This window comes from Akebia trifoliata, chromosome 4, assembly GCF_017979445.1.
Source record: "Akebia trifoliata isolate Shusen 1 chromosome 4, ASM1797944v1, whole genome shotgun sequence".
Taxonomy (NCBI): Eukaryota; Viridiplantae; Streptophyta; class Magnoliopsida; order Ranunculales; family Lardizabalaceae; genus Akebia; species Akebia trifoliata.
This window is the reverse complement of record NC_141378.1, coordinates 2,380,502-2,396,456: the sequence shown is the minus strand read 5'-3', so window position 1 is coordinate 2,396,456 and position 15,955 is coordinate 2,380,502. Positions and strand designations below refer to the sequence as shown.

Sequence of the window (15,955 nt, the reverse complement as noted above, 5' to 3'; positions counted from 1 at the left end):
CCCAATAGGCCTGGTGCAAACAAAGCCCAAATATAGGTCTAACCACATGCATTTCAAATATTTGGACAAATATTTCACACATAGTGGGAATAGTGCATGTCTGCTTTGGAGCCCTCATTCATGACTTTGTCCAAATGCCAAATTTGATTCTGTCTGACCTCTTAAGTAAGGTGGTTTGTTTGTGGCTGTCTGGCTGTGCTGTTTCCAATCTGCTATTATTTCAGATCTGTATGTCTTTGTCTTGGGAGTATTATTTCCGTTTATACATTATTGAAAGAAGTAGTGGAACAGTGATTTCTTTTGAGCAAGATTTGGTTTATGGACTATGAAGTTAAATAAGTTAAAGAACAAGAAAATTGGTTCTTCATTTTAGGATATTTTTTTTCCCCTTAAACCATGTCCATGGGATTAATTTTAATCAAGACTGAGTTTTTTAATATGGTTTGTTGTAGTGGGTGAGAAGTTAAATTGGTGATTATCTTTTGTTGCAGAATTCATTGTTAAATCTTCAAGCAAAGAAAAAGTTTTTTCTTCCTATTTTTTTCCATTTTAATTTTATAAAAAAGAGAATTGTTATTGGTGTCCTAACTTTTACTTATTACACCCCAATTTCTTAAATTATCTAAAGATTAAGAACTACCTTCAAACATTATAAAGGTTTGACTCAAATTATTATCTCAATATTACAAAACATTTTAACACTCATTCAAACAATTTCAATAATTATTTACAATTATGATTAGGCTCATATAAAATCTTAAACCCTCTCCCAAAAAAAAAAAAAAAAAGCTTCGATTGACACCTCAACTTTTATTGATTCTCAATCATTTACATCTGGGATTTTTTCCAAAACTTGCTCAACTTATGTCCAAATTCTGATTTTTGTATATTATTCACTTTAATTCCAAAAACATGCACTTCGAGTGAATTCATCATTTTATGATCAATGGATGTGCTTGTATATCCATGAATTCGTAGATATTAAAAGTAACGAACTCATGAGTTCATATGTTATAAAAACAATAGATGCATGTTTTGGAATTAAAATGAACAGTGTATTGAACTTGAAATTTCGTCGTATTCAACGCACGAAAATGAAGATTCACTCTTTTCTTATTTTTAATTGGTGTGTAATAAGTAAAAGTTAGGGGTATGTTTACATTGACTTCTTCGAGGTAGAAGCAGTTATGTTTATGTTTGGATTAAGAAGTACTTGGATAAACAATTCTTGTTAGTAGTTAAAATTGTACTTTTAAGAGAAGTACCTCAATATATACTTCTCAAATGTACTCTTGCGACAAGCACTAAATTCACGTCATTTTTTATGTTTATTTTCAAGTATCTCCCTAAAAAAAATTCACAATTATTTTCTTACCCTTCTACGTTATGTTTGAACTCTGACAATCTATTTGGATTAAGAGATGAGAAAATATGCAATTTTCTCTTTCTTTCTTTCTTCTGATTGGATTGTTAAGTGAGTAAATAAGAGAAGAAAAGTGAAGCGAAGATAAAGGAAAAAATGTTAAATTTGATTCTCTTCAAAATTAGGGAGACGAGAAGGAAGAGAAAATAAATAAATTTACATTGAAGTTTGTCCTCGTTAGTTTTAAAATTTTCAAAATATAAGTAATATTGGCAGGCCAGTTATTGCTACTTACGCATCAAGTACAAAAACAAATTTAATCTGATTTCAGAAACCCTAGAGATTTGGAACGAAGGAGGCGACCTCGACTAGGAGACGACCCGAGGTATCATCTTCTCTTCTCTTCTCTCCGCTTCTCTCAATCCAAACAGAGCGTAAAGTCTTTTCTAATTTTCCCTCTCTTCTCCGTCTCTAGCACGAACTCCTCTCAATCTCATCTGCAAAAGCTCGACAACATCTCCAACACCGATCGAAATCAAAGTCTAAAAATTGGTAAGTTTTTTGAAACCCCCATTTCTGAAATCCTTCTCCATCTTCATCGCTATCGCTCTCTCATTTATTTTCGTATTTCTCCAGCACGAACTCCTCTCAGCTGATGGAATCGATCGTTTACCTCTATCTCACAGATTGAAATCTGATCATTTTTTCACCATTATCAAGGGTCTGAACATCTCCAACACAGATCGAAATCTCGCACCCACCAAGATCGAACACGAATTCCTCTCAGTAAGTTTTATCGAAACCCTATTTTGATCGTTTTGATTGATTATGGTCTGAACATCTCTAATAAAAAGGGTAATTTGAATATCTTTAATTTTAGTTCGTTTAGTTCATTTTCTAAAGTTATTGTCCCCTCAATTAAATAAAAAGATAAAATCTTATTAAATGGTATTTTCCATTTGCATGAGTATAAATGTATGCTTAGGGCATTGTGGAAATCTAAAAAACATGGTCAAGCAAGATCATCTATGGTTTGAACTTTTAAAACCTTGTTTGATGATGGTGGAGCCCAGAATATTGGACCTTAGAATCAGGATTTGGACCTTCAAAATGGTTCAATTCTTTTTGGTCCAACTAGAAAAAAACAGAGATTAGTTCTATCTTGAAGTTGATGTTTTACAAGTCAAAATCTGACTTCTTGGATAGTGGATACCTATAGTAGAATCAATGAGATAGTTTTTTTGATTAATTTGAATATCTTAAGTTTTTAGCACATCTGGCCTGAATCCCTTGCCATGAAACACAATTGGATTCGACCATAAGCTATAGTTGATACTGTTGAGCATGGGGAAATACTATTATAAATGCCAAATAGACTGTGTTTGCCTAAATACACCATTAGAAAGGTTAAAATTTTGTATTTTTCTTTAATTTTTAAAATAGATTGTGTTGGTTATTTTCTTGTTAATTCATTGTGTCAAAATCACTCTTTTGTTCCCATTCCAGCATCTAAATCTTCAAATGAAAATAGAAGTTCTTAACACTATGATTGTTTTTTTTATCCAAGACACTTGTTTTTGAATTGAGACAACATTTACTCTCTATATGTGAAATAATTTTATTGTTAATTCATTGTGTCAAAATCACTATTTTTTCTTGAATCCTAAACCCATGCATTGAGTACATTTGTACATTTGTATAGATGCTTCGCTGCATTTTGATATATGTGTCATAGACATAATATCTGTAGTGACTATTAGGGTATACTTGACTGATGGCATTAACAATCATATTGCTCGATCAATAAATATTGTCTTCGGGGTAATAAGTTGGATGAATCGATCCATATACTATGCTTTCATAGTTACTCTTAACACATGATTAAGTTTTCTTGTTGGACACTCTTTAGAGGATAAGATGTGTTTTCCCCATTAGTGATATTAATAGTGCTTTAGTATGACTCTATTTTTTGCTTCTACGAAGTTATGTTCTTTATTTATTTTTTGCTTCTCAAAATATAGCTATCATGTTTTTATACAGGTTTTATTTTTCATGTCTAATATTTAGGGGAGGTTTTGTTAAATTAAAAAAAAGAGAGTATATTTTGAGTTTAAAATGATGTTATAACGTTTTTATTGAATAAAAATAGTAACTATTACTTTTTTGGAGCATAAGTTGTTGAGTTATAATGTTAAAAATAGTAATTGTTACATATAAGGGCATTCTGGTCATTTTAACAGAATCCAGAATAGTTCTCAAACACAAAACTCTGTCAAAAGTACTTCTCATAGTACTTTTCAGAACCTGCATCCAAACACACAACAGTTATCCACCTACTCCAGACAATACTTCAAAAAATACTTCTGGGAGTACTTATGTTCTAAGTACTTCTGGCTCTATATCCACACAGGCCCTAGGGTGCCAATAGTAGCTGTCATAATAAAAATTAGGCCCACCCCAAGTTCGACCCGTGGCCTGCATAGAGAAGGACCATGAGCTCAGATTTAACGAATTCTAATTGGATTTGCTCGATGTACTTTACTAAGTGAGATGGCCTTTGGTTGAAAAAAGTTTATCGACAGAATTACTAAATCATCAGTGAGGGGGAATTTAGTCGAAAAACAGAACTATTCAATGACAACCATCACTATTAGATTCAAGCCCAGCCCAAGGTCTTGTTGATCTAGGGCTTCAGAGTCGATCAACTCTCTCTCTCTCTCTCTCTCTTGATACAATGATAAGAAAATAATTTGATTATTAGATCCCAAATTAAGGTAATGCTAATATAAAGTATATTGAAATAACGTTAAACTCTTTGAAGATGTTGCACCAATTGATCTAATCTAGTCCTAATTCAATTTAATCTTTGTATTCCAATTTTCAAGGAAAGATGCTTTGTATCAGTGACATCTGTTCAAATTCGAGAAGGGTTAACTTATCAAGTTGGCCCAAAAATTAGACAAGTAGGTTAATTAACCCGTTAATGACCCAATCCTTCTGTTGGGGATGTTGTTCCCATTCTCAAATCTTGTTATGACGCTTTGGGAGTGAATCCTTCTCCAATCCCCATTCTCAAAATATAGAAATTTGTTCCCAAAATGTTGGAAAACCGCTCTTCATGAAGATTCTCATTCTATTTGTCATATGAAGTAGTTTTTATTTCTTAAATAATTATTAGTCATGTATGTCTTCAAAAAACAAACAATGAAATATTGGCGACTATTGCAATTAGAAAATAATAATAGTGTAACGATGAAAAAAAATTCAACACTACTATAATTATAGAATTAATCCAAAGCATTTGAAATAGAAGAAACTGCAATCATTAAATTACAAATAAATAATATTAATCAATATTATGTTTTTATAACTAATTAAAGTGGGGAATAACATAGTAACACTGGTGATACTAGTCAAGTCATATAAATAATTAATCGAACTTAAATTTTCCGTTGAGGAGACGATCGGACCTTCAACTACTAACTACCAGGTAAATGTTCTCTCACACACAGATCTTCAACTGCATCCGAAGAAACCCTTAATTTCTCTCTCAAAATCTATCATCTTCACCGTAACCTACTGTAGAAAACTCTTATCCCCCCCCCCCCCCCCCGAACTCCACTAGTTTTCTATTTCCCTAAAAATCGTAACTTGCCTTGAGGTTTGAAGTAGATTGTAGAACATTAGGATTGGGGATTCCTGATTGTGAATATGAAAAATCAGGGGTTGAAGATGACTGATTTTTAGGGAAAAATAAATAAAAAATTTGGTTGTACAGGTTGATGGTGATGGGTGTTGTGTGTATCGTCTATTAATTTGGAAAAATGAAGAAGTTGTGCCCTAAATCAACAGTGCACAGCACAACTGCGCATACTCTCATCTAGAATTCCATATACTCGCTTTGATAAGAAAGTGAAATACTCCAACTTACATGGCATACCATTGATTCTGGCTACCAGGGAATAGTATAGAACAATCTTTCCCGCTTTGGCCCCTTAAGTGGGGGCTTACACTTGCTGTGTTGGAGTACGTCAAGTCATATATTCACTAATATTATCTCTTCTATACTCATTTGTTGATTGTCATCATTTTTTATTTATTTATTTATTTATGTTTTTTGTTTTGAGAAGTAGATCAATTGTATTAATAAAAAGCCCGTTGAGATAACCAGCCAAAGTGCAACAAAAGCATACATCGCAAAATGAAAATTAAGCAACTAATTATCAAACAATAGTATCCCATCTAAATACAAAATCATCAAAGAACACACCTTTAAAATCCGACTCCAATTTACTCCAAAAGAACATGAGTCCTAGCATTTCCATAATAATGTCTTGAAAAAATGAAACCTGCTCATTGAAAACTCTTCTATTCTTTTCTTGCCAAACCACCCAACATACGTCAAAAGGGGTAATGTACCATAAGTAATTTTTTCTTTCCCACTAAAGCATTTTGATTCCAAACTTGGAAAAGAGACAAAACTGAATTAGAAAAAACCCATGAATCCAAATTCTATGCACCAAAGGAAAATGAATCAACAAGTGAGAAATCAATTTCCCGTTTCTTAAACACAAGGGGCAAACATTTGGGCACACAAAACCCCTAATCATAAGATTATCGAATGAAAGAATTTTACCAGATGCTGCCAACCAAATGAAGAACGATGCCTTTGAGGTAACTTTGTGCCCCCAAATGGGATTCACTGGGAAGGAGGAAACTCCTTGGTGTGATAATGACTCCCGGAATGAACTTACCGAAAACTTTATGTACTTCATGTTGATTATCATCTCTTCTTCTTCTTTTTTCCTCTCTCTCTCTCTCTCTCTCTCTCTCTATATATATATATATATATATATATATATATATATATATATATATATATATATTATTCCTTCCTCATGTATATATAGGGTGGAGTTCAGAGGCCCTAAAGAGAGCCAAACGTTGTGCCAAACATTTTTTCAATGTATGGATTAGAAGTTTTGGAATGAGCTGATTTTTGGTGAGGATGATCTTTTCACCATAGAGATCATCCTCACAAAAAATCAGCCCATTCCGAAACTTATAACCCATATTTTGAAAAATGTTTGATACAATGCTTGGCTCTCTTTAGGGCCTCCGAACGCTTCCCATATATATTGATAAATAAGGGAAAGAAAAGCAATACAAGAGGAAGGTCGAGATAACCAACCAAATAATAAAAAAACGGTAATAAAAAAAAAAAGAAAAGAAGAGAAAGATACTAAGAATTTGATAGATTACAAATAACGTCCCAACGAAGAAGAAAGTCTTCAAAAAAGATCCCTTTAAACTCTTTGAAGATGTTGCACCAAAAGAACAACAAGCCTAAAATCTCCAAGAAGATCTCTTGTGTAGATCTTGACTTTCCTTCAAAGGTTCTTCCTCATATATTTTTAGTAGTTATCAGCCATTTGTGCCCCTATTTAAGTTGGAGGGTAACATTAAAGGTATGGGGGTTGAGAAGAGGCAAAGCCTGAATTCTTTATCGGAGATTTTAAACTTTCTAGTTGGATTAATTATGACTGTAAATCAAGGAGAAAGTGGGGGGTAGAAGGAAGGTGTGAATAGTGTTCAACTAGTAACACAAAAGCGTGGTAATTAAGGACGGGTTTTGCAGGTGAAAGATTTATCTTTCCATTTTATTATAACAAAGCTGTAGAGATTGGACGAAGATAAATAAGGGAGATATGGGCCAGGGCTTAGTAGGAATTTCAGTTGGTGTGCATTCTTACTCTTGCTTTTTTTTCTTTTTTTTTTGTAGTTGCATTGATCTCCCTTTTCCTTGGGTTCTGACTAGTGTGTATAGCTCTACAAATCGAGATATTTGCCAAGAATTATGGGAGAAACTTGATGACTTTGATAGTCTTTGGGCCCAATGGTGTGTCTGGAGGGAGATTTTTATGTGATAAGGTTACTCATGAAAAGAAAGAGGGTTGTAGTGTGAACACACGTATTATAGATTTTGGGAAATCTTGTTAAAAAATCTAGTAATGACCTTCCTTTTTTTCGTAATTCGTGGAAGAAAGGGGATTCTTTATTTATACAACATATCTATAGTTTTCGTCAAGAATTATTGTATTGCGCTCAATGATTTGACTCTAGTCTCTATATGAGGGGTTCAGAGTCAAATGTGGAGAGCCATTCATTTTTTACAAGGTAAACTTGGATAAAACTTATAATCATGTGAGATGGGATTTCCTAGATTATGTATTGGGGATGATCACATGTTTTTTCATTGCAATACGGCTCGAGTAATGTGGTGTACCCCTTTTGGAACTCTTTGTCATCATTGATTATGCCCAGGAGTACGATTTTTTTTTTTGTGGAGGTCTAACGGGTTCCCTCTTAAATGTCTGTTCATCTTGGCACTCGATCTGCCTAAATTTATTTATTTTAAATTGTGGACCACATTATCTAGATTTAGTTCTATTCTAAAAAGTAAGGGATTTTGAGGGAATTGTGTGAATTTAGATTGTTTAAAATTGTAGGGATTTTAAGGACAGGTGTGGGTTTTACTTCTAAGTTACAAATCAATATCATATGCTCTCTGGGTAGGGTTGTTCTCCCCCAAACGTATATCGCCGCTTGTCCCCATTAACAATATTCTATGGACCACCAGGGTTAGAGGGAGACATGGTGTTAAGTTGGGTGTGCTACTCAATCTGCTCAAAGTTGTTTCTAAAGAGATTGCACTCCCTCATGATTTTATACTTGAAACTGGTTCTCTTGTTTAAGAACAATTATAAATCTCTCTTTGGTTTCATGGACAATTTTAGATTCTCATACCTCTCTTATCTTACCAGAGAGACTTCGCATTTAACATTACCACATGGGGACTTCACCCGAAGAGGAATATTCTGCATTTGAAGAGAAAGTGAAGCGGACAATTTATATCGACAACCTGTCACCAATGGTTACGACAGCTGTCCTGAAAACTGCACTTGGACAGTTTGGGAATGTAACAAATGCTCAGTTTATCCCAAACTACACGGAATCAAAGGACATACCCCAGTGTGCCTTGGTGGAGATGGAGACTGCTAAGCAGGCTAAATCAATAATAATTGAGATGACCAATTATCCGTTCATGATGTCTGGGATGCCAAGGCCTGTGAGAGCACGTGCGGCTGAGGTGGAGATGTTTGTTGATCGCCCCATAAGGCCTGGCCAAAAGATACTCTGCCAGTGGTTGGAGCCCAAGGATCCAGATATTGAGGTAGCAAAGAAGATGAAATTTCTCACTAGGAAATATGCCGCGGAGGCTTCATTGATGCTCAAGGTAGAATTTGGTGTTTCATCCGGTTTCCAGTTGTTTCCTTTGCTTTGAAATTCAAGGTAGTACATGATAATATACTGCTTGAACGGAGGGAAAATGTAGGAATTCTGATGATTAGATTAAATTTTTTTTTTAAATTGAGAAACATTTTCCTTATTTGGTAAGATTTTAAGTCTTACTGAGGGTCGTTTTGCTCAAATGGATTACCATATTGGCAATCCAACACCACAGCCCTCTAGAGTTCATGGAAAAACTCAGATCCTAATTTTTTTATTTTTTTGAAAATGGACAGCTACTGAACTTCCACGGAACTCCTAATTTTTTTTTTTCCAAAGTTCATAGAATAGTGTCCTCTACAACCCCCGTGGGATCGGATCAAGTTTTAGGATGCCACAAGATGAGGTCAACGATCCTTGGTATGAGTTGAAATCTTATTAAGGCTAGTTGGACTCAAAAAAATTGGCATCCATGATCTGTGGTCCGATCTTTTTGGCCAATCACTGCATATATAGGAACCATTTCTATGCATGGGGTTATACTGTCATTCCTCTTTGCAGCTGTGTCTAATTTCTTAATGCCAAATGCATCATGATCATGTTACAGCTTCAATTGGAAGAAGAAGAGAAGCTCGCAAAGGTGCAGGCTGAGGGACTTAAGGCAAATTACAAGAAGTATGAGATGATGGATAACCTCATGGCTGATGGAACTCTTGGTCGCTTGGCACGCAGATACAACTTGAACATTATGGACGATTGAGAGATTTCTGATTACAGCTCTCATTTCTTCAGTTCATGTAGTGGTGAGAGTCATGGTCTACACATGAGATGAATTTTTGGGATCTTGGAGTTTTTTTCCTAGTGCTGCTCATCTTCACATGCCATTCTTTTGGGTGATGTATATACCATGTTCTGCAAGAAGTTATTCCCATGATACACAAATATGTGAATTTTGGTGTAAATGATCTTTTCATTGCGGTGGAGTTTGTCATCGTAAAAGATCAGTTCATTCTGATATTTCTAACCTTATCAAAGGTAGTTGTAAGTTTTAAAAAATTAAATTTTCATTTTTTGTATTTAGAAGTTTTTGTGAGGGAGAAGAGGGGGTAAAGAGTTGATATTATCACGTGCACATGCCGGTAGGTTTTACCAACTCACTGAGTTGGCCCTTATAACAACTTAATCAATACCTTTGAAAGGTGGGACCTCATTAAAAGTAGGCTTACTGATAATATAAAAAAATGATAATTGTAATATTCAAGTCCAAACTTACCCCCATCAAAAAAAAAATTGTTATTATTGTTTGCCTAAAAAAAAAAAAAAAAAAAAAAAAAAACAAACGATACTTACTTAGGTGATATTGATACGGAAAGTTAAACCCTCACCTTTCGGTTCATTTGTGCTTGATGATTAATGTCCATTGTCAATCACTTTATGGTGGTATCAACTTTAGCGTCCATCAATTTTTTTGTTAGCATTTTATTTTGAGCAATTGTGAAGATAGATGAAGTAGCTGAGATGAATCTGCATGACAATTAATATAGTAAGTTTGGTTTTTGGGCTTATAAGAGAATGAAACCTATCAGAATGTTTGGTACCTCCCCCTTTCTTTAAGAAAGCAAAGGAGCATCCATTAGTTTAGTTTGCGAGCACACTTTATTCACTCACACATACTCTTCAACAAGCTTTTGAGCTGTTTTAATCTTTTATAACATTGTATATAGAAGGAATGAAGTCGAAGAGAAGAAATTCATTTAAAAAATCATCACATCTATGAGGACTGATCATGAACCCCATTTTATCAGAAGGCCCAATGTTGAGGTTATTCAAGCTTCACTGGAGATGCATAAGGAGCCATATGGGTCTTCCTCTACTACATCTACTAGGCCTTTTTAAGTGATTGGTCATTGATTGCCACGTGGAAGCATAAGGTGGGTCCATGGTAAAACTGACAAAATGTCGTTTGGGGGAAGAAGGGAACACCGAAAGGAACTTTAAGTTATTTTAGTCTGGAAACGGTTGGGGGAAGGAATCAATCCATCGTGCAAGTAAGGATAACCTTTTGTGGACGGCCAGCTACACGTATTCTCCCTTCCTTGCTCTTTAAATTTGTATGCATTCACCTTCTCACACTCTTATCCAATGTTTGAAGTCTCTCAATTACCCAAAGAGAGAGAAAGAGAGAGAGAGAGAGAGATGGCTTCGCATCTTTGTGTACACTCGACATTTTTGATAATCTTAATTATCATTGTATCAGGTAATATTTTCTTTCTTGAGTCATGCTGGAATAACATTGAAAGTGACTTTGATTCTCACATTGCTGATGTGAAGGTGTACACATAACCATAAATGCTTTTCACTCGTATCTCGATGAATAGCATCTATGGTTCAGTACATACATCCATGTCAGCAATGTGAGAATCAATGTCCATTTTAATGTTACTTCATCATTTTCCTATTTTCTCTTAAGAATCGTGATAATCTGACTACCCCACGTGGCATACTCAATCGACTCCCTTGACGTGACATGCTTGGGAACCGTAGATCTGTACTCATCGGGATACACAACTGCACTTCCCCATAAAAATATAGTTTTGTATCCTGATGAGTACATATTTACGGTTCTTGAACATGTCATGTCAGAGTAAGTCGATTAAGTGAGTCATTTTATCACAATTCTCTCTTAATCCTTTTTTTTTTCTTTCCTTATAAAGCTTATATTGCTGCACCAATGTTTAGAGATGAAGATAACCATACTATTTTTCTAACCAATCTTGCAGATTTATTGGATGATACACCAATACTGAAGATATATTTTTTTTTAAAAAAGCTTAACGATTGCAATCCAATATATAAAACAAAATAAATATTTTTTACTTGTTTTTTTTTTTTTTTTAAATTTCTATCCTTGTTACACTTGCACTCCATGAAAGAAGTTGACACTAATACTGAAGATAAAAGACCCATCATTAGCGGGAGTCCCTCTATATTTTTATACTATTTGTATATCAAGAAGCTTTGAAAATTAAATATTGAGTTTACCAAACTTTTGCACCATGGTTCCTCTATGATTTTGAAGAAGAAGAAGAATGCAACTTCTTTTTCTTGAAGTTAGATCATAACAATTGAGTGCAAGTGGGTTCTTAAGTATTGGAGTGCAATTGGTACTAGGTGATGTGCATCTAGTTGGTCCCTTCTGCTTTTTTTTTTGGTCAAAATAACTACATCTTCCTTATAAATTAGTTTAATTTGAATTATTTATGCTTTTTAATGTTATGAATAGGGGCACAACTGTCAGAATCGGCGAGAATTTTCACGATAATTAATGACTGCAAGGAGATGATTTGGCCTGCAATCATCCCCGGTGAGAACTTCAATGGAGGCGGGTTCCCATTAAAACCAGGCCAATCTATCGTTATTACCGCTCCAATTGGTTGGTCGGGGCGAATTTGGGGCCGAACCGGTTGTTCCTTTGATAGTAATGGTATGGGCAAATGCCAAACTGGTAGCTGTGGCAACAACCTCAAATGCACAGGTGCAGGCCAAACACCAGCCTCACTTGCCGAATTTACCCTTGCATCACTCGATTTTTACGATGTTAGCCTTGTTGATGGATTCAACTTGCCGATATCCATCACACCCCTTAATGGTAAGGGAAACTGCAGCAATGCAGGTTGTGATAGTGATTTGAGGGTCAAATGCCCGTCGGAACTAGCTCTAAAGGCTGGTGGGAAGGTTATTGCGTGTCGAAGCGCTTGTGATGTGTTTCAAACCGATCAATATTGTTGTAAGGGAGTGTTTGGAAACCCATCAACATGCAGGCCTACGTACTACTCGAAGCTCTTTAAGGAGGCATGCCCGACCGCCTATAGTTATGCCTACGATGACCCATCTAGTATTTTAACGTGTACCGGAACAGACTACATTGTTGCTTTCTGCTCATCCCGGTGAGTATTAAGGTTTATATTTAGTTCGATCACATTATCTTATATCAAACCATTAGAGCGATTCGGGTATATATAAAAATCTGAATTTCTTCAAAAACCTCTAATATAATATATATAAAAATAAAGTCTTATTCCAAAGATTTGGGGTCGGGTAAACAAATTATATTCCTTCATTCCATTGTTCAAAATCAAAAAATAACATCCTAGCATGATTAAAATGGAATGTCAATTATATATGCTAACACGACCCTTCTCCTTTGTCCGAGCTTGATTGGTGAATTTGCTTCATCGTTGGTTCAGTCCAAGTTTGAAAACACTGATCGATCAATATTTCATTATTTGAGTTTTGGATTTGGTATGGATCTTAGATAGTTTCATGGCCAAAGGTCAAAACTAACTATTCATGGACCTCAAGATTTATGCTCACTTACCATGATTGGTTGGGCCTTATTAGTGGGTTTAGAGGCCAATTTCATCATGGGATTGACCCACCCACTAGATGGTGAAAAGATTATTAAAGAAAGATTCTATTACCACACCAACTGTTGCTCGAGTTCAAACAAATCTTGGAGTGACGTTAACAAAAGATGGTGTGGCAATATAAGCTCTATTGCTTGAAATTACCAGTCAAGCTGATTCTTTGCGTGTGTGTTTTCACTATATATATATATATATATATATATATTAATTTACAGCTTTTATTAGGTTTGCCAGGCTGGGAACATTTCAAAATTTATTAATATATTTCAATTATGGATAAATCATTTTTTTTTTTTACAGAGCTGGCTTTGTTGATGTTTGTTTTCAGGAATCGAACATCGTGTACTTATCACAATAATCGACTCATTTGCAGTGGATCAAACGGTTTAAAATCACTCACTGGAACATGGTGGGTCCTGATATTCTCATTCATATTGATTAATTTCTGGTTTATTGTCTTAGGAAATTAAAAGGCCACTTAAAGGTTCTGCTTATCTGTACTTTGGAAATTGAAAAAAGAAGTCCTCCTATGCAATGTAAATTTGTTTATTTTCAAATTTCTTTTTACTATTACATGTATGTATCGCAAATAAAATCATGTCAAATATTCGAATCGGCTTTTTTTTTTTTTTCATTCGTCAATGGGAGCGTGCCTCTTCACTTGTGGCTGTGTTAATGAGCAAAAATTGCCAAATCATGGCTTGGTTGAGACTTTATGTGCCCTTAACATTTTGGTGACTCCATTTAGGATTGAAAGCTTCCATTATCATATAATTCTATTGAGTGAAAAACACAAGATGGAAAAATGTACCACTAGAGGTATCAATGTGAACCCTGAATTTAAATTATACAAGTCAAGACCATATGAGGCCTACTTTGCCAGCCCATTATCAGCCCAAGGCCCATGCTGCATGGCACAATTTTCCAGGCCCACTGGGCTACTCATCCTTTTAGTGCCCCAAACATGTTGGATATTTTTATCCATTGGATTTCAAAGTTTTGAATTTTCTACAATTGACAAACTTGATTACAGGGATGTGAGATTATAATTTTATTAATTTTTTATTATATTACCTTGGAATGTAAAGGTTGGGGGCATTTATGGTGGTCCAAATTTTGGTGTGCAACAACTTCAACTCTGCCTCTCTCTCTCTCTCTCATTATCATAGTAAAGATGTGGATTATAATTTTATTTTATTTTATTTTATTTATAAAAATGACCTTCATTCTATTATTACCTATTGTCTTCCAAATTTTGGTGTGCAACCTCTTGTACTCAGCCTTGTCTCATTATAATACTAAATTCAAGAAATGACAAGTGATAATATTCATTATATCTACAAGGATAAAATTTAAATAAATAATGATTTTATATAAGATAAAATTAAAAATGGAAAAAGGAAGTATCATACAATTTGAAAATTAAATTTTTTATATTATATTATTTTAATAGGAAATTATATAAATTTTTGAATATTATGTTAAAAATAATGAAACGTTAGAGAGATATGATACAAGGAAAATAATAAAATTACTAAATCGTTCAGATTTTTTAGAATACTTTTTGTTAACTCCAATATCTCAATTAACATCATTTTTGTTCGAAAACTCATTATATAACTTCTACTAATGAAGCTTGTCATACTAAATGTTTTGTAAATCAACTATAAATGACACTCTTATAAAAAATTAATGTAAATGAAATGGTCTAAACTTACTATGGATAGGTTGCATTATTTATGCATGAAATGGAGATGAAAATTAACAATTGGAAATTGTATTGTTTATAACTAATTTATATAATTTTTTTTTTCTAAAGTAGTAGCACTTTTTTAAAATCGGATTTTTGAAACATTAAAATTTTAAACTTGATTTCAAGTTTTATTTCTTCAACACATGCGTTTCAGCCGGTTCTATTGTCTGAAACGAGGTTTTAAAACTCGCAGCTCAACTCATTTACACAATTTAATTTCAAGTTGGTTATACATTTAAAGAAACTTGTTGAGTCAACTCAAAAACTTGGCCAAGACACATGTCACATATGTAAAAAGGATTTTTTTTGTAATTTTAAAAATTAATCAACATGATTATAGGTAGTGGGATTGCAAGTTTCTTGATTTTTTTATAAAATTTAAGATCCTATGAAATTTAAGAGGAATGCTAGCAAGAGTAGCATGCCATGTGCAATCCCATATGCAACAAATGACTAATTTATAATTTAAAATATTAATTAAAGGGTTTTTGAAATAGTTCACTTGCAATACACAAACAAATGTTGTTTTAACTCCAAAATAATTAAATCACATATATTGAAACCAATTGCTATAAATCATAGATAAAGCTAAGTCTTTATTTAGGTTCATCAATGAGTGTGGACCAAACATTTATGTTATAGGAAATCAAACTTAGCCCCTACACCTCGAGATCAAATCTTTTACTGGAATGAAATAAGAAGGAAAAATTATTCTGAAATTCTCATGTAAGGTAAACTAAATTGGTTCATATTTTACTAAAGTTAACATTTTCGTATGGTAAGTAATACCATAATGAAAGGTTCTTCTAATGATGATTAAAAAAAACTACCAACTAACCATATGGTTGGATTGTGTAACATTTGTTTTTTTATTGGCTCGACTAGCGGGATGTACTAGACATGGGAGGGGGTATGAACTCAAGACCTCTCTCTTTGTGGAAAGATGCCCTGGCCTTTTGGTTGTTGGATTGTTTAACATAATATCCATATTAGGTTCAAAACAATGAATAAAAGATATATTAGGCTGAAAACAAAGAATAGAAGATATATAGATAAACAAAATATACATGTATACCTACTTATATACAAAATAAAAAATAAAAAAGTTGAAGATGATGGTTT

At 33.9% G+C, this 15,955-nt stretch overlaps 2 protein-coding genes across 4 annotated transcripts; both read left to right on the top strand.

Moving 5' to 3' along the window:
• The first annotated feature begins 1,598 nt into the window (after positions 1 to 1,598).
• Positions 1,599 to 9,729, top strand: LOC147402905 (RNA-binding (RRM/RBD/RNP motifs) family protein). 3 transcript variants are annotated; one of them, XM_086438301.1, is made up of 5 exons: positions 1,599 to 1,748; positions 1,839 to 1,915; positions 2,050 to 2,149; positions 8,188 to 8,660; positions 9,261 to 9,729. In XM_086438301.1, exons 4-5 carry the CDS (start codon positions 8,214 to 8,216, stop codon positions 9,411 to 9,413), a joined length of 600 nt encoding a protein of 199 aa, XP_086294427.1. In that variant the 5' UTR covers positions 1,599 to 1,748; positions 1,839 to 1,915; positions 2,050 to 2,149; positions 8,188 to 8,213; the 3' UTR covers positions 9,414 to 9,729. The 3 variants fall into 3 exon arrangements, with proteins under 3 accessions (XP_086294427.1, XP_086294425.1, XP_086294426.1); XM_086438299.1 differs by having other exon boundaries at positions 2,000 to 2,149; XM_086438300.1 differs by having other exon boundaries at positions 1,696 to 1,915.
• Positions 9,730 to 10,012: 283 nt separating this feature from the next.
• LOC147402904 (pathogenesis-related thaumatin-like protein 3.5) lies at positions 10,013 to 13,657 on the top strand. The gene is made up of 3 exons (XM_086438298.1): positions 10,013 to 10,910; positions 11,937 to 12,600; positions 13,409 to 13,657. Exons 1-3 carry the CDS (start codon positions 10,796 to 10,798, stop codon positions 13,548 to 13,550), a joined length of 921 nt encoding a protein of 306 aa, XP_086294424.1. The 5' UTR covers positions 10,013 to 10,795; the 3' UTR covers positions 13,551 to 13,657.
• The last annotated feature ends 2,298 nt before the right edge of the window (positions 13,658 to 15,955 follow it).